This window comes from Styela clava, chromosome 8, assembly GCF_964204865.1.
Source record: "Styela clava chromosome 8, kaStyClav1.hap1.2, whole genome shotgun sequence".
NCBI classification, from domain to species: domain Eukaryota; kingdom Metazoa; phylum Chordata; class Ascidiacea; order Stolidobranchia; family Styelidae; genus Styela; species Styela clava.
The window spans coordinates 18,826,727-18,845,101 of NC_135257.1; the positions used below are offsets into that span (position 1 = coordinate 18,826,727).

General features: G+C 36.3%; 1 protein-coding gene across 2 annotated transcripts in view; it reads left to right on the plus strand.

Annotated features, from left to right (window-relative positions):
- Positions 1-3,313, plus strand: part of LOC120346425 (uncharacterized) — a 200,558-nt gene extending 197,245 nt beyond the window's left edge. For both annotated transcript variants that reach the window (XM_078115547.1, XM_039416157.2), the window contains exons 4-5: positions 409-598; positions 1,075-3,313. In XM_078115547.1, the coding sequence (XP_077971673.1) occupies positions 409-598; positions 1,075-2,231 (1,347 nt within the window). In that variant the 3' untranslated portion in view covers positions 2,232-3,313. The remainder of the gene's footprint in view (positions 1-408; positions 599-1,074) is intronic.
- Positions 3,314-18,375: the final 15,062 nt, after the last annotated feature.

Here is an 18,375-nt window from a genome sequence, read left to right on the forward strand (position 1 = left end):
CATCACAAGGTCGTATGCCATACCTAGTCGTTAGGGGCTGTATAGACTGGCACTGAGTCTGTTGGTAGATATTCCGCATTGCCTATGTCTAATTTTTTCGATGTTAAATCTTCCGATGCAATTCCTATGTTTAAATTTGACCACCTTTTCCGAAGTATAAGGATATATAAAATGGATTAACATTTAATTATAAAGTAATCGACACGATATTGCCATAAAATGCTTCTGGTAATGTCACTGTGTAGCATGTCGTTATATATAAAAAAAAACTGGCATGTTATTTCATAAAAATCAGCACAATACTGTGGCATAAAGCGCATGTTAATGTGAATAACAATTTTATTTTAGTATCTTTTGGTTCCACCTATCCTTTAACCTCTTAAAATTAATAAATATTTTTTTACACAGAATTCCATCCGTGACAACTTGGTACGCCACAAGTGTTTTGAACGGGTCGGACGCAAAAATGATGCCGCGGGAAAGGCTGGATTCTGGAGAATCGATGCAAAGTATGAAGAGAAGTTTTCCAGTGGAATGCTTAGAAAAAGAAGATTGGCTTCTGCGGGAGAAGTGAAAGGACAGCCATCGTCTGCGTCGGGTAAGTTAAATTCATGACATAACGCTCAAACAACTTTTGGTACTCCCGTAGTGTGTGTACCAGGTTAGAGTTAAGCCATAATTTTATTCTGGTTTTTCTTATTTTAGTTCTATTAAGAGTTCGGGTACTGTCTGTGTTAGCAATGTGAATATATCCCCTTGCCCATAGGTTTCAGTCTCTTTACACAACTTGATGCAATGTAGGCGAAAAAAATTAATTACCTTCATATTGGTACATGCACTTCTGGAGCGCCCGACTTTTAGCTGGGATAACGCCATACTTATTAACTGTTCTTCCTCTATGCCTGGCGGATCTCTAAGTTACTGAGCAAAGCGATGACCGCTCTCAATTTCGATTCACTTTTTTTATCAAGTAAAGAGAATATTCCAATTTATCAATACACGCAACCTTCTTGGTGCTCTCTTACATTTGGCATGAAGTGAACGGGTTTGTTAAAGTCCTATTTTTATTCTCAGATAAATCTTCCAGTCGAGGTTGCAGCCCTTCAATTGAACAATGCTGCGACTACGATTTCCTTCGCCCAGAAGATTTCGCTGACGGAGATATATCAGGAGACGAATTTCTCGACGGCGAAGGGTTTTCTGGAAGCAAAAAGACTTCTTCGGCCGGTTCCTCAAACAAAGGTTCGGCGGGACAAAAGAGAAAACAGGCAACGCCACAGAAAATTGCAAAAAGCAAAAAAAGTAAACAACAACAGCAACAACAACAATTACAACAACCTAAAGCTGAAAAAATCAATTTATTCGAAGACCAAGCACCGGAGCTTGGTTATCTCAAAGGCGAATTCACTTTTACTAGTATTCTAGAGGAGATGCGACTCAACGGTAGCCATTGCGGTAGCTCTGTGAATTCATCCTTATCTCTACCCAACACCCCAAATCTCGCAGCTTCCCGCAAAAGCAGAGGAAACGCGCCAACTTCCGCCACAATGACCAGTAATGAAAGCCTTTTCACTGATGTCATGCTCCCGATTGACCCGAGCTTGTTGCTGACATCAAGTGGTGGAAGCGTGCATATTCCTAATTCCTCTCCTCTGAATCTCGACATGGACACCGTTCCTCATGACCTGATTGACGACTTTTTCAATACAGATAAACACGCCAGGGCTTCGATCGAGTCTTTGGGTCGAAGGCGTGGCACCGCCCTCAACACACCCACATTTGAACTAGATCCTAACGACGATTTTGACATTGGAATTTCAAAAAGCGTTGAAGCGCTTGACCTTACGGTTACCGGAAGTAAAATTGAACCTCCGGATGGGTGGATTCCTGACCCTACCACCTTAGACTTAGTACTTGGTGAAAAGCAAGACAATTTTGGACTGACGGAGCTTGATTTGGGTGTTGGCGCTTACGATTTCTCCGATTTTTGCGACATTAATGACGAGAATTCACCGCGCGGTAAAAAGAAGAAAGCGCGTAGACGGCCTGGTTCGGCGTCCTCGGGCACCGGATCTACTAACACGTCCCCAAGACGCCCCGCGAATCACCTGTCAATGCCGCCTCAATTGAAAACCTCCTCGCGGGCTTCTTCTCACACATGGCAAGAAACTAAAACTGCCACCGATACTATACAGTCCATTTTAGGAACGGAATTTGATGATCTATTATAATATAGTTATGTGTTTCAGAATTTTAAAATTTCAAATCGCCTATTCTGCACTTTTAAATATATATATTGAAGGAAAAAATATCGAATTAAGTAACAGTTAGTTACAGTGTTTTACTTTTACTACCACCCCCAGTAATTAAGGTTTTCAAGCCCAAACGTGTCGGTGTTTTGTTTAGCACAGAGGTAAATCAAAGTTGTCTGCCTTTATTATATTACTGATAAAATTTAGTTAATGTTCTGCGCTTTTTTTTTTATAGTATCCCTTACTCCGAATCATGACATCTTCGTTAGCTGTGGGCCATATGTAACCAAGCCCGAATGATTCCATTTATCAATGTTTCAAACATGAACAATATAACTTTGCGAATATATATTTAATCGTTTCACAATTGAATACCTATGGAAGTTAGTTTATATAACAGAAGAGTAGTTGTAGTATACATCTACGTAGTTTAATATCCCACGTCATCTTAAACCACCTTATCGAGGTCTTCAAACCAAATGTACGAAACTCAAAAAACTTGTTTTGTGGAAATCAGGAAAACGTATATTTTTGATTATTGAAATACTTTGGTGATTACCGCTTGAAACTTTGATCAGAAAACCGGTTCAAAAAGCGCTTATTCCCTTGTTTTTTTTTCGAACGAAATATTCGCCCTCTTGTCTTGAAATCCTCTACCGAAATGTTTAGTTAAATATCACAAGTAGAAGACTGATAAGGCTAAGAAACGTACGAAATGTTCTATATACATATTTCGTAAATTTAGAATTGGCTTGTATGTGCGGCATGATCTTTACTGTTTAAGTTACATATCACGCGCAGTTAATTTAAAAGAAACCATGCGACATGTACAATATCTCACGTAAATTTATCAACTGACTGATATATATAAATTTCATGTGTGTATGTACTATTGTTTCACAGCTCACTGTAGTTAATAAAGTTCTTCATTTATCTATTTTTCATTTTATTATTTTTTCTACTTTCAGCATCTTTGCACTTATTATTTTTACACCCTGTGACCGAGATTTGTGACGTACTATTATATTATTATGACGTAATTGACCATTGTGACGTGCGCATTCGCAAATAAAAGGAACATATACAATTAAAACGTAAAATTCATACTCCAGCTAAGAGACTTTTATTGATATTTGAAAAATGATTAGTTTTACTTTACAAGTTCAACAACATAAAATTGTGTAATCTAGCTTTAATTTTTCATTACGTTTCGGTTAAATTTTATTACGAAACTGCTATCCGTTCACAAATTTCTTCTGGCACAATAGTATTTAATTCTTCCAATTAAGCGAGTTGACACGGTCATTTACCCTATCCCAATTTTTCAAGTTGTAACTAATCTTTTATTATTTTTATCGCCTTTTTAGAGATATTTTTACACCATTTTATCGTAATTTTTTTTTATTTTTCTCATGAAATAAAGTAGAAAATTGCTTTCAGAAATTTATTACTATATGTTAGACTATCAGAAAATTTATCTATTGTACAGTTCATTTTTCCCGCGCATCTTGAATATTATTTTATATAATTTGTGTTGTACAGTATCATCATTGCCGAAAAGTATTAGAAAGGTTCGTCCATAATATCTTGAGTCCGTTTGACCAAACTGAAAGATGATTCGTATTTTGATTCGTTGCTTGCGTTTATGAAACGCGAAGGCTTGAGTATCAGTAAGATTGAAAAAGGATACTGTATTGTTTTCTCTTTCATAGTGTGTTCACCTAGACCAGTGGTCCCAAACTTTTATGGCTTTTACTCGCCCCCCTTCTGGAAGCTTTGAGCATTCATGCCCCCCCCCCCCCCCTTTTTATCATTTATGGTATTTTACTGGTATTTTGATTGGTAGATTCCAAATCCTATTATATTCGAACAATTAGTGCTCAACAAAGTGAAACCTTTTGTGAAATAATCTTATCAAGCAATGAAACTTGAAAGAAAGGGGAGTTTTCTTGTAAAGTGAAAAGTAAAATTAGTTTTCCGCCTAGTATTGTGGCCCCCCTCCAACTGTAGCCTCAGAGCCTCTGTTTGGGAACCAGTGACTTAGGCAGTATGTTACATCGATGGCAAAATATGGACAAACTGGCATCGTGCTTGAAAATTGAACATGTATTTGATTTTTCGTCCTCAGTGCGTTTCCTCTTTCCGAGGTCAGACGGTTACTTAGTGACTTGGACGCGCCTTGTTTGTGATTTGTGTTTAATTTTATTTTATTGATTTTACGTGTTTATATAACGATCCTTTGGATCAACTGTAATTGTCATTTAATCAGATAGAATTTTTGTCATTTTACGTTTTTAAAATATATATATAAAAATATCCGCATTCGGAAGTAACCCTGGTGCTGATCAAGTTGTCGCAATTTTCATACTATAAATAGAAGAATTTCTCTTTCGAAGCTGCAAAAACCTTACTAAACACTTTAAAAAATGGCCGATGTTTTTTCTATTTTGTAAGGCTCTGTAACGAATTGATGAAGCATAATTTTTTCTCTCAGTATATCTTCATCTTTTTAAATAGAATTTTTTAAATATAAATCAATTGGTGTAAATTGTAAATTGTTTGTAATTTGTAAATTGGTTTATTACTATGGCCGCCTAACAACTCAACAAGCTAAATGGCGTTGTCCCATTTTGACGATTTGTGAATATCCCTCGATAAAACTGATGAAAATATAAAATTGTTTGCTTTTGCTGTTCAATTCAAGACCAAACCAGACCCAATTTACGATCCCTTGTGTGAGATCTCAATTATCAGAGTAAATAAAATTGCACTGAACTCAATTTAAACTGTATAATGTTCTACTTTGCCAACTTTATTTGTTGTAAATATCGCTATTCTTTCTGCTTGTGTTATTTTTTCTAAAAATAAATATGTTTCTTGAAAGTGAAATGTTTATAAGTTTTATCACCCGGGGTGTGGATGAGATCAGCACCGCAACATGCCTGGAACGAAGCTCGATAGCACATCACCAGCTCAATCGGTGCCGCGATAGACGAGGAAGAAAAATGAGCGCTCCAGAAGTGTGTGTGCCAATATGGAGGTAACCTTGAGTGTTGACGAGAGCCACATTAAATAGCTTGTCGGGCCACCTGTTGCACACCCCTGCTTTAAAACCTTTATAAAGAGATAGATGAGGGAATATGTTGGAAAAATGTTCAAATATCTAATAAATATTCGCCTTTTTTAGAGAGAAAAAAAAAATTTCACCAAAAATATTATGTCTGATTAAAAACATCGAAATTTTGAGCACAACACTTCAATTATAGAATTATGTAAATATCAACATCATACCCCTAAAAATAAAATAATTGCTCCAACCAGACAATTTGGCGCTCCAGAAGTATGCGTACCAATATGGAGGTAACTAATTTGGTTCGCCTACTTTACATCAAATGTGTAACGGAACTGGAAGCTATGGACGGGGGAGATATTCACTTGGCTAACACAGACATTCCCCGAAACCCTAACCTGGTATACATACTACGGAAGTAACGAAAAATGTGCAATACGTATCTCGTTGTATATACCTAAAAGTGAAATACATTTCAATGCTTCTCGTCAGAGATGGGGATATAGATACGGTACTGAAGGGAGTGGTGCATGGCGGCTTTAAATGACCACGAGATTTTAAATAAGTTTTCTAAATAAGAAAAACAAGTTGAAATAAAAATTAATTTTCTGTCTTGGATGATACCCAGTACGCACTCGTGTTTTAGCGATGAAACTTTTCAAAAATCTAAGATTTGTAAGTTAACAGTGGATATAAGGGCTTTTTATGGAGTGCTTGAGCCCTGAATCAGGTTCGCATCGAGAGAGAGAAAGAGAGAGATTTATTATTTCGTCACCCAGTAAAAACATGAAATGATGAAACATGTTCGCATCGAAAAGCAATATTCGATTAGAATATAGTACATTCTTTGGAATTTAAACATTGCAAATTGCCCATTCTGCACTTTGAATATATATATATTGTAAAAAAAATGAAAGTCAGTAACTCTGGCCACGGTTAAAAATCACATCTGCAAGCGATAAAGCAAAGTTTATCTAAGTTCTCTACGAGTTCTCTCAGTCGGAGACGACTTTTAAATGTTTCCTAGCATTGTTGGCAAAGTATCACACAATGACGCAGGCAGTGGCTAAGTGGTCACAGGAACACGAACAAAAAGAATTACGATATTGTTTTAGACGAACTTTAATGCGTCATATACCGTCATTTCTATTGACATACGCTCATTTCTAAACGCTTTATTACTTCTTTACTATGCACAAAAAGTACTTTATTTATTCAATCTTTTATGGAACATTAGCTGGCGTTGTGTGCAAGTCGCACACCTGTTTTGGAAACTTAACTTTTAACGTATAAAGGAATAAGTATTATAGTGATAATAATGACATGAAGAATATTAGTAACACTATAGCAAATACAAAGACAAGTTCCTCCCCAGGAACGACAAAATTCATCTCTTGAAGGTAGTTCCTCTCCGGTTCCGAATTAGACTTTAAACATTATATTAAAGCCTCACACTGGTTAAACCATTAAGGGCACGTGGCCCAGATTTTATGATATCCGATCGTAAATTTTTTACAACCTCTAAAAACCGCGTAAGCCTACCACAAACAAATAGTTTATTTACTATTAGTTAATTTACTGTTAGGGATTGGCGTTTTGCTTTGGAGATACAAATTTTGGTGACACGCAATACTACAATAACATGTTTGTAAAGTCAATGAGTTGTTTCAGGATTTATTACTTTATAAATACAGTATAAAGAGCCTGAGTATATCTGAAGTGTTTCAACTCTTGGGTTCATACTAGGGTAAAGTAATTAAGTCAGCCATTTTTGCTCATATACAACTGTAGCTTCATTATGTTATTACAGGTTTGTAAAGCCATTATCGCCCATAAACAACTAGATTCTTGCATTTTGAATCAATGTTTAACAGCATACTTGGGTCTGTTTTGTTTGGTTCTCGGGTAAATTTTAAATTTCTGATAAAATATTGTTCTACGATTTTGTGTCGTCGCGAACCCCGGTGAGTTGCTAAATACGCTGTTTAAAGAAAAAAATTAACGTAACCTGATGTTTGTAGTCAGTTTGAACCCGTTCTGAAACTTTTTGATCCCACAACTGGCTTTAACTATTGGACCACCGCAAAGACTTACATTTTCACTTCAACGCAGTGTTAATCACGCTCTTCAAGTTCAAGTGAGTTAGTACTCAACCGCGGATTTATAAACCTAGTACAAACAAATAGTTAATTTACTTTTAGTTACTTTACCGTTAGGGTTCGGCGTTTTGGTTTGGAGATGGAACTTTTGGTGACACGCAATACTACAATAACAGGTTTGTAAAGTCAATGAGTGGGTTCAGGATTTATTACTTTATAAACAGTAGAGAGCATGTGTTTCAACTTCCGGGTTCATAGTTCATACAAGGTCAAGGTAAGAAAGTCAGCCATTCCTTGCCCATGCACAAATGAACTCTTTGATATACATATGTATGTATTTTGAATCAATGTTTAACAGCACACTTGAGTCTATTTTGTTAAGTTCATAGGAATGGAAGAATTTTCAAATTTAATATTCTGATAATTCTAATACAGGTATCACGCTATGATTATATCATTTTTCATCCTAGCATTTCAAAATACTGGAGTCCATACAACGGCAAGGTAAGAAAGTCAGCCATTTTTGCCCGTACACAACCAGATTCTTAGATATACATATGTGTCTTAAATCAATGTTTAACAGTACACTTGAGTCTGTTTTGTTAAGTTCTTAGGTGAAGTTTCAAATTTTTAATACAAGTATCATTCTACGATTTTGCAGTCTAACATTTCAAAATGCTCACATTATACGGGTGTCGAAGGCGGCATATATTTGTTTTTATATTTTTGAACAACGTCCTTAGCTCCGATTAAAGTTCTGAACTAGAAGTCGCTGCTAAATAAGGAGCTAAAAACAGAATCTTTCTGGTTCGCCATTGACTACTCAGGGCTACTCAACTATTTTTGCTAAAGGTCCGTATACAAAACTTGAAAATTCCTGGGGTCGGGTCCGGTCTTGCCAGAAAATACTGCGCCTAACTGTATTTTAGTGACTCTATCTTTTCGGTTAAAAAGATAAAGAGACGCGATTTGTGAAAAACTGAGTAAACGCAAAATATTCCACATCCTTTTACATATCCCAAGGTCAAGGGAAACAATCTTCCAAAATAAGAAAAAATTAGACGCGGTAAGAATCGAATACTTGAAAGATCCGGATCCGGACCGCGGACCGCCAGTTGAGTAGCCCTGGCCTACTCAAATTATTACACCCGGGACGAGGTGATGGAAATGTGATTTTAGTCTCTGATGCCGCCGAAATTACATCCAGCGCTTTATGAATGATATGTTTTTATTTTATTTTTTCAAATTTTTAAACAATGCATTTTACGTATTTAGCTATGAACAATACTCTGCACAAGGGGTCACTGTTAGAGAAGGAGCTTCTGTAACTTGAAAAGGGAATTATCTGGCTTCGAATTGCCTACTCAATTTATCACACACGACGGGAGGTGATGGAAATATGATTTTAACTTTTGGTGCCACATTTACATCAGTATTTACATACAGCGCTGTATGAATGATATGTTTTTATTTTTTTTTTCAAATTTTTCAAACAGCGTATTTATACGTATTCGGCTCCGAAGTAGGCTCTTCACTAGCACCCACTGTTAGATAATGAGCTGCTGCAGTTTAGAAAGGCTACCCAATTTATCACACTCTAGGCGGGTTGGTGGGGAAGGGATTTTAGTCTTTGGGGCCACAGTAGTTACATCTAGCGCTTTATTGGACACGTAGTGGACATAACGATCGTTTCGTTGTTCTTGTTGTTCTTTGACACGTTTTGAAGAAATCGCTTTTCTCTTTGATTACTGAACCAATTGCTTTGAAATTTTCAGTGAGCAAATATTATATTTATTGCTAGAGGGCTATTTTTTTTTATTTTTGCTATGACGTCATCAGAATTATTGCTACTAGATGGCGCTACGTGTCCATATATTTGAGCATAGCTCTCTTGTTAATGATATGTTTTTTTTTATTTTTTCAAATTTTTAAACAATGCATTTTTACGTATTCAGCTCGGAACAATACTTTGCACTAGCACCCACTGTTAGGTAACATTCTGCTGAAGGTAGGAAAGACAGCAATCGCCCCGATTCTGCATCGTCTATCAATTTATTACACCCGAGATGAGGTGACGAGAATGGAATTTTACCATCGAAGCCACAGAAGTTACATCCATGATATGTTTTTATTTTTTTTCTCATTTTATAAACAGCGTATTTATACCTATTTAGCTCCGAGCAAGGCTCTGCTCTAGCACTTAGTATTAGACAAGAAGCTACTAAAGCTTGTATAACCGAACTTTTCTGGTTCGACATTGCATTAAGGTGTTGGGAATGAAATTTTAGTCTTCGATGCCATCGCAATTTCATCTACCGCTTTAAACGGAGAGATCAGGGCTTCTCGACGGTCTCTTACAATGTTGTGATGATCGTCGAACGCGTTCTTGTTTTATTAGAGCTATAAGTTCGGGCTGGTTTTTCTGAAATTTCGTAACCTGTTCAAATAGCGCATGATTGCCGCCAGGTATAGATGTCAAGATATCCAGATATTCATGTCAAGGATCTTTCTGTGCTCTATATAGATATACAATAGTATACTTTCCTTTAATGCCCTGATGAAGTTTTTTTGAAAAGAAGAAATTCGAAACGTCCGCAATTTACAACTTTTCACCGGTTAGGATTTATTTATCCTTGACATTCAGAAACTGTTGTTAGTAGTGAGTTTGATTAAAAAGAAAACCCGTTTTTCACAGTTTGAATCCAACAACTAGCTTAAACTATAAGGCCAGCGCTCACAAAGGCTCACATTTTCACAGCAACGTAGTGTTAATCATGTCCTTCAAGTTCAAGTATGTTATTTGAGTAAACGTACTCAGACTTCCGATGAATCATTCATTTTACAAGCGGAACTTAAGACAAGTTCGAACAGGATTTATTTTATTAAATAATAATGTCGACGTGTTCGAGTAGTCTTAGTCATCTGTTATGATTTGTTATTTATTACAATACCTGTGAATTGTTCTTCGTTATTGTAATCGTACTGAGTGTAATAAACGTAAAAAACACAACGGTAAAGTTAGGAGAATAGCTCATGTGACAAGTAAGTGAATTCACTAGTGCTAGGTTTTTTCCGAAATTTTCAACATTAAAGGGTTGTTTATACAAATACCTACATTATCCGGTGTACATGTATACATTACTTCGAATTAAGACGAAAAACTGAGTTAAAAAAAATGTCAAATCTTGAAAGTCATTTTGGAAAAAGCTTACCAGTTAATAGAAACCCATCGAGTAGGTGGTTACCGTAGGTTGTCAAAAGAAAACAGTATAAATACGTATTAATAATTCAGGTATGAGACGACTCAATTGAGATACATAATGCATAGAAGTCATTACTTATCGATCTTTAGATCGGTAAGTATGTTGATAGGTATTTGTCTGTTTGTCTGTTAGATGCACGCGATATCTCACGAAGGTGTGGTTGAATCTACTCCAAATTTTGCATGTGCATTCATCATATCAGACCAGAAGCCTATTGATTTTGGATGAATTAGGTCGTATAATTAGCGAGTTATTAATCAATTAATGATGGGACACGCGGTGTCACTAAAGAGTCATGAATCGAAACCGCAGTTTCGATCGATAAGTCTTCGGTCTCCGACCGATATTCTCGTTTTGTTTTTAAGACATCTGCGGGGCGCTGCCAATTGCCTGTTATTGCATTCGTAGTATCTTTATTTGTTGGATCATATACTAATGCGTCATATGAGATTCCATAAATCATTAAGGCTCTTTACAAATACGACCATGCTTTCAGCACGTTAAAGTTTACTCTGTCGGGAATGTGCCATCGAAGACATATGCGTTACAGAGATACATTATATCATCGCCGATCTTGTTTGATTCTCGCAAATTCAAAGACGACCAACTCGCTAACGAGACTTCTGAACACCAACGCATGTCTGTACAAATACAACCATGTCTGTAATACGTTAAATTTTCATTCGCCAAGATTGTACATGCTTAAGAAGTGTATTATATCATCGCCGATACTTGGCTTGAGCGCCGATTCAAAAATGCCCAAGTCGTAACACGCTTACATACTCTAATGCCCATTTTCCCATGCTTGTAATACATTAAATTTTACTCTGTCTAGAACAGTGGTTATTAAACTTTTTAAGCCGCGCACCCTTTTTGAAATTTGCCAAGTCTTGCGTCCGACCTCAAAAATAACTAACTTACAATAAACGAAATATCGGTCGGAGACCGAAGACTTATCGATCGAAACTGCGGTTTCGATTCATGACTCTGTAGTGACACCGCGTGTCTCATCACTAATTAACTAATAACTCGCTAGTTATATGACATAATTCATTCAAAGTTGAAAGGCTTTTGATCCGAGATATGATGAATGCACATGCAAAATTTGGAGTAGACTCAACCTCACCTTTGTGATATCGCGTTCATCTAACAGACAAACAAACAGACAGACAGACAAATACCTATCAACATACTTACCAATCTTAAGATCGATAAGTAAAAACTACAAATAACAGATAGTAGGGCGAAAGTATGTTTTATTCAAAAAACACGTTGGAAATACGTGGATGGAATCGCAATCTCTAAATAATGAAGAAAATGTAAATATCCAAAATAAGGCGGGCAAAATAAAATCTTACAAATATCACGTCCTCTCAAAAAATTATCTACGAACCCCCCTCCCTTGTGGGGCGCGCCCCCCCCCGTTTGAGAACTACTGCCGTAGACATATATTGTATCATCCCTGATTCTTGGTTTGAGTTTACACTAAAATCAAACTAAATCTAAAGATGCCCAAATCACCAACGACACTTCGGGACACCAATGTCTGTTTGTACTAATACAACCATGCTCATATTATTACTTATCGATCTTCAGATCGGTAATTACTTATCGATCTTCAGAGGTATTTGTCTGTTAGATGCACGCGATATCTCACGAATCTGGTCCAAATTTTGCATGTGCATTCATCATATCTCGGACCAGAAGCCTATTAATTTTGAATAAATTATGTCGTATAATTAGCGAGTTATTAATTAATTAGTGATGGGACACGCGGTGTCACTATAGAGTCATGAATCGAAACCGCAGTTTCGATCGATAAGTCTTCGGTCTCCGACCGATATTCCCGTTTGGAATTTTGCTCTGTCCAGAATGTAGCATAGATTACATATGACTTCGCATTTTGTCACTCAGTGAAAAACAGGATTGAGGTCACACTAATTTTTGGGTGTCGCTGCTCGATAACGAGTAGTTTTGGTTCCCCGCGACTTCCCTTCCCCAGTAAAAATGTGTGATCGATTTTTTTTATTTTTCTCTATTTTACATGTTATTTTCAGTGAATGGAAAAAATAACTTGACTATGACGATAATTCAAGGATGCCCAAGTCATCAACGACACTGACGAACTCCAGTGACTATTTGTACAAATTCAAATTTAAATATTTCCGTTCCTATTTATCGAGAATATTTCATAGAAGATATATGCCATGGAAGTGTTCTGTATCATCGCCTAATCTTGGTTGTAATCTGAAAATGATTTTTTTTTTTTTTTGCGTTGCCATTGCCTGTGTGTGTAGGGACGTGCGCGTACGTAACACATCAATACGGATTGTTCAACAAATAATACAAAGACTTAAAATTGCGCCACAGTCAGAATAGATTATAAAAATATTTGACTGAAATGCGCGCAATAAAAGAAAGCAAACATATAGAAAAACAAAAAGAGACAACGTTTGAAAAAAATGCTTATCAACGAAACGTTGGCTATAATCTCCCTTTTTTCGAAAATATGCGAGTTTAAGAATATTTTAGCGTGTTGAAATTTTTTTTTAAAGATGTTTTATTTCTTTATTAGGAAACGTCACTTATGAACTCCAATGACTATTTGTACAAAATCAAATTTAAATATTTCTTTCGTTCCCATACATTGATAATATGCCATAGAAAGTATATGCATTAGAAAAGAATTGTTCCCTCGTTGCGTCTTGTTTGTGACATATAAATGATTTTGTTTTTGCGTTGCCATTGACTGTGTGCGTAGGGACGTGCGCGTACGTAACACAGCAATTCAAATTGTTCAAACAAATAATACAAAGACGTAATATTACGCCACAGTCTACATAGACTATGAAAATATTTGAATGGACTATGCGCAATAAAGGAAAACAAACTTAGGAAAAATACAAAACAAAAACTGACAAGGTTTAAAAATCAATGTTTATCAACAAGGCGAAAATTAGCGAGTTCACGAATATTTTAACGTTTTCAAAATCTGCTTAAAAATATATTTATTCCTTCATTACAAAATATCTTTCACGTTCGAATACTCAATTTTCAAGGATTTGGGAACATGCAAGTTGTGAATTAGGTGATGGTGAATAACTGATAAAGATTCACCCGTGGAATAAATTCTAGATCACGTGATGTGGCGTGAATTGAACAAGATCGAGGACGAGCACAAGGTAAGCCTATTCATTACAACTTCAGCTGAACTTAGTTTCTAGATATACTTTCTATACAAGAAATAGAGTTTATTGTTCGGCGGTTGACGCCTCGTGCTAAGCGTTAAAAATACGCTTATCGCGTGGGGGATAGAGGTGCAAGAGAATTGCTGGACACCTCGCCGCCGTGGGGTGGTTCATGTAACCAGTCGGCCCATGCACCTGAAACTAATCACATACCCAACATGGACTGGTATTAGTTGTAGTTCACTGTATGATTGAGCCGTATTCCCTCATTCCTCCCAAAAGCCGATCATACACATATATATTCGACAGAGAATTGTGTCTTGTTAAAAAATGAATTTCAATAAACAATAATACTTTGTTTGGCTGAGCCATCCGTTGTCGGTTTCACTCATTAATGTTAGGAGTACGCCCGTGTGAATTCTATTTTAAGATACAATAACGTTGTCAAATACAATAGCAACATTGTATGGCTATGAAAGACGTGGTTATTACCATACGAATATTTTTTAAGATCTATATTCAGATCAAATTTATTTGTATATTACGTAATGTAAACGGCTTCACAGAGATTAATATGCAGACCTGTGGTCCAGATTTTTTATTCAATATCGGACTCGACGCGAAGTGGGGCTATAGATCATTTTACTATACTCGACCTTCGCGGCAAATAAAAAATGGCGACGATGCGAAATTTTCGTTTGAATTGATTCGAATATGTCGATTCGGTTCGAATATTCGATTTGAAGTGTCCAGCTCTAATTACAATCGAATCAGTCCAGTAGACATTTTTCATGCCAAGCCTTATTTTGTTTTCGTGATTACTCTTCTAGATGTGATATTGGACTAAAATGAACATGACCCGAAAGGTCAATGAAAACCACTGCTCCAAATTGTGCCCGTAACTCGTTTGAAGATGAATCATCTTTACGTCTGGTTGAATAAGCCTTCCCGGTTAACGAAATCTTTATAATCTTTTTCTATATTTTATAATTTACCGCATAATCCCGATTGTTTGTGTATTCGGGACGAAACGGTTGCCATGTTACTGTGATAAACATTAACTGGCGACGTACTTGTTGTTCTATAGCAACACCCAGTGGCCTAAAACATTCCCCTACGTTTTACTTGATCGAATTGAATAAAAAAATGAAGCTTTTTTTAATTTTATAACAATCAAATAATAAAATGGAATTCCTTAAGGTTTCGGTCCGCTCAGGAACACCGGAATAAATGAGACAGCAATAATATAGACAGAAGACACGGCGTCGAGGGGACTTGTTTTGAATAAATTTAAATAAAATCGGTGCCTGTAAATTAGTTGAATATGAATATTAAATCGATATAATATAAATCGATTCAGTACTCCCGTAGTATGCGTTCCAGGTTGGGGTCGGACCGTTATTTTATTTCAGTATTCCTTATTTCAGTTCTATTACGAGTTCAGCGACAGTCTGTGTTAGCCAAGTGAATATACCCCTGCCCATAGGTTTCAGTCCCTTTACATAACTTGATGTAAAATAGGCGAACAAAATTAGTTACCCCCATATTGGTACACACACTTCTGGAACAACATCGATTCAATCTTTCCATTGTGGAATGATTATGTTACTTCGAACGTCTACGCGGGCGTCGTTTCATAAAATAGAACAACAAACCGTAAACCTAGAGGGCATAATTGGCCTTGGGCCCTATTCGAAAGTTAGATACGAACTTTCTTCTGATGTAGTAAAAATATGCCGTTCCTATTTTTTTTATCAGATATAGCGGCAATTTCATTTTCAAATAGCCAATTTTGGTCGGGCCTGAAATATTAGTTTTTGTGTGCACTACATTTAACAATAAAAACTTCCATCACCCCAAGAAGATTTCCAACAACGACCTCACTACCTCTGTGTCTTCAGGCCTAAATTATATCAAACATACGCAGCCAGATATACCGTATTTCCCGGCGAATAAGACTACCTGGTAAATAAGACGAGGCCCGTTTTTTGGCCTGAAAAAATGGGGTTTTGCATATAACCTCCCAATAAGACGGGCAGTGGAATCGGAATATCAAATTAAAATGTAACGGCTTCTGAGCGGTCAAGGTGTTTGCGCATTCCTTAAAATAACCCATAATGACTTTTCTTGTAGCGCAATCAATATTCAATCCATGAAAACTACGGGAATACAAACTGTCTTTCAATTTTAATCTAATTGTGGTCGATGTAACACGGCAATCTGTGGACATAATAATGTGAGATAAACTGCCTGATTATATTCAGTTTTGATACATAATATATGTTGCTTTGATTCGTATTTTTCCAAATTGAAAAACATGTCTGAGCTGTTGCTGCAACACTTATTTCTCTCAATCGCAATGCTGTCACTCATTATTTTAAGGATATCACCGTAAGAAAGAAACCTTAAGTCAGCGATAATATCCCACAGAGTAAATTTATTTTTAAAAATGAATTTAATATACTTTACATTAATTATATACATATATCATAGTCGGTCGGCCCTGTCGCTAGTTGTAGAACACAAAATGTTTTTCTGATTTGCAATGTCAAAAATCATCTTCAATCTGTCACAGCCAATACTAAAATAAACTTAAGTGGTGTTTCAGTCAAGAAAATCTCGTCCACGTATTAACTTCTTCATCTATTTTAGCATCTTATCACACATGATTATGTAATAACTCGTTTCTCACAAGTGCCATGGATGTTTGAGAATAATAAAGTAATTATTGTGTCTCGTGGCACAAAACATATGTTGAGGGAAATTTGTGATTTAGCGAGAATAAATTCTGACATAAAAGATGTTTACCGCATTAGAGATCACCCTGACAAAAACAAATGACAATTTTCACAAATCGCAATCCGAAGTGTACCGGTAATAGCCGTTCACTCGTGTTGCACACATAAATGCGGCAACTTCAAATATGATATTCACAGCCTTGAAATTCCAGATTCAAAGCGCGAGAACGCCAATTCATTTAAACTGAGCGGATGGGGACGATGGGATGCTAACGAGGAAGATATTTTATAGTTTAAATCGAATAATAAGCCCACTCGAGAAAATTATCATACTCGCCCAATAAGACGGCCCACCTAAAATCAGGCCAAAAATTTGAGTCTAGAAAAGCGACTTATTCGCCGGGAAATACGGTATATGTGATTATTTGAATACACTTTCGAAAGTTCGGTTTTCAACCCTTTTAACTTTGAATTATTGGTACTCCCGTAGTCTGTGTACCAGGTTAAAGTTAGACCATAATTTTATTCCGATTCTCCTTATTTTAGTTCTATCACGAGTTCGGGGACTGTTTGTTTTAGCCAAGTGAATATACCCCCTGCCCATAGGTTTCAGTCAGTTTAAATAACTTGATGTAAAGTAAGCGAACAAAATTAGTTACCTCCATTATCGTACACATACATCTGGAGCGCCCTTCAACCAGTTTGGTCTTTAACACTTCTAACCCTTAAAAAGTTGAATTAAATCCTTAAACTTTTCTTAGCCATTCAGCTCTCAAACATAACCCGACACAAGCGCTTAGAGGGTTAAAATAACGCAGACCAAATATGGAATCATTGGGATTTAAATGGAAATAACAAAAGATCTAATTTTAAGTCTTGAGAGATAGATTTCAATCTGGTTGATGTAAAGATTGTTTATTGTAAGCAAACCATATAAAAGATAGCGATATGGTACGCGAGAAACGTTTCTAATAACATCATACTGACATGGCCGATGAATAGCTGCACTTTTGAAAGCTAAACTGAGCGTTGGATCTTGCTTGATAAGTTAGTCCACGTTATGTTACTTTTTTGCGGAATACCAACGCGGGAAATTACAATGGAGAGTTGTTTTAGTAAATTGACAAAGTCGTTGTTTTGTGAGAATGTTGGGACTGCTTGACGTGGATACTTACTTGATAGCTATTGTTGTAAAGTGGTATGGTTTTTAGAAGTGAATTTTTAACGATAATATTTTTGATTAGAATGTTTTTAGAAATTCTGCGGATTGGGGTTGGGAAGAGTCAATATGTGTTTTCAAGCAGATTTTTGGGCGCTCTACAAGTGTGTGTGTAACAATATGGACTACTTTTTTTGCCTACTTCACATCAAGTTGTGTAAAGGGACGGAAGCCTATGGACAGGGGTATATTCACTTGGTTACCTAAGACAGTAGCCGAACTTGTAATAGAACTAAAATAAAATATGAAATTATGGCCTAACCCTAACCTGGTACACACTACGAGTGTACCGATTTTTGTGGGGAGTTTGTCATTAATATTTTATCACCATTGTTGGAAAGATGAAAGATTTTAAGGAGGACATGGGTAACGATACTATGTATATTTGATTTCAAATTTTTTTTTCCAATTAGATTGCAGATGGAAGTTGGATAAGGTGAATGTGTGTATTCTTGTTTTAGAATTTCGCTGGAATAAACTGGAGTAGCCTTTGGGATTTTTAGTGAACAATATTAATATACCTACTGTATACCAAAAGAGAACGTC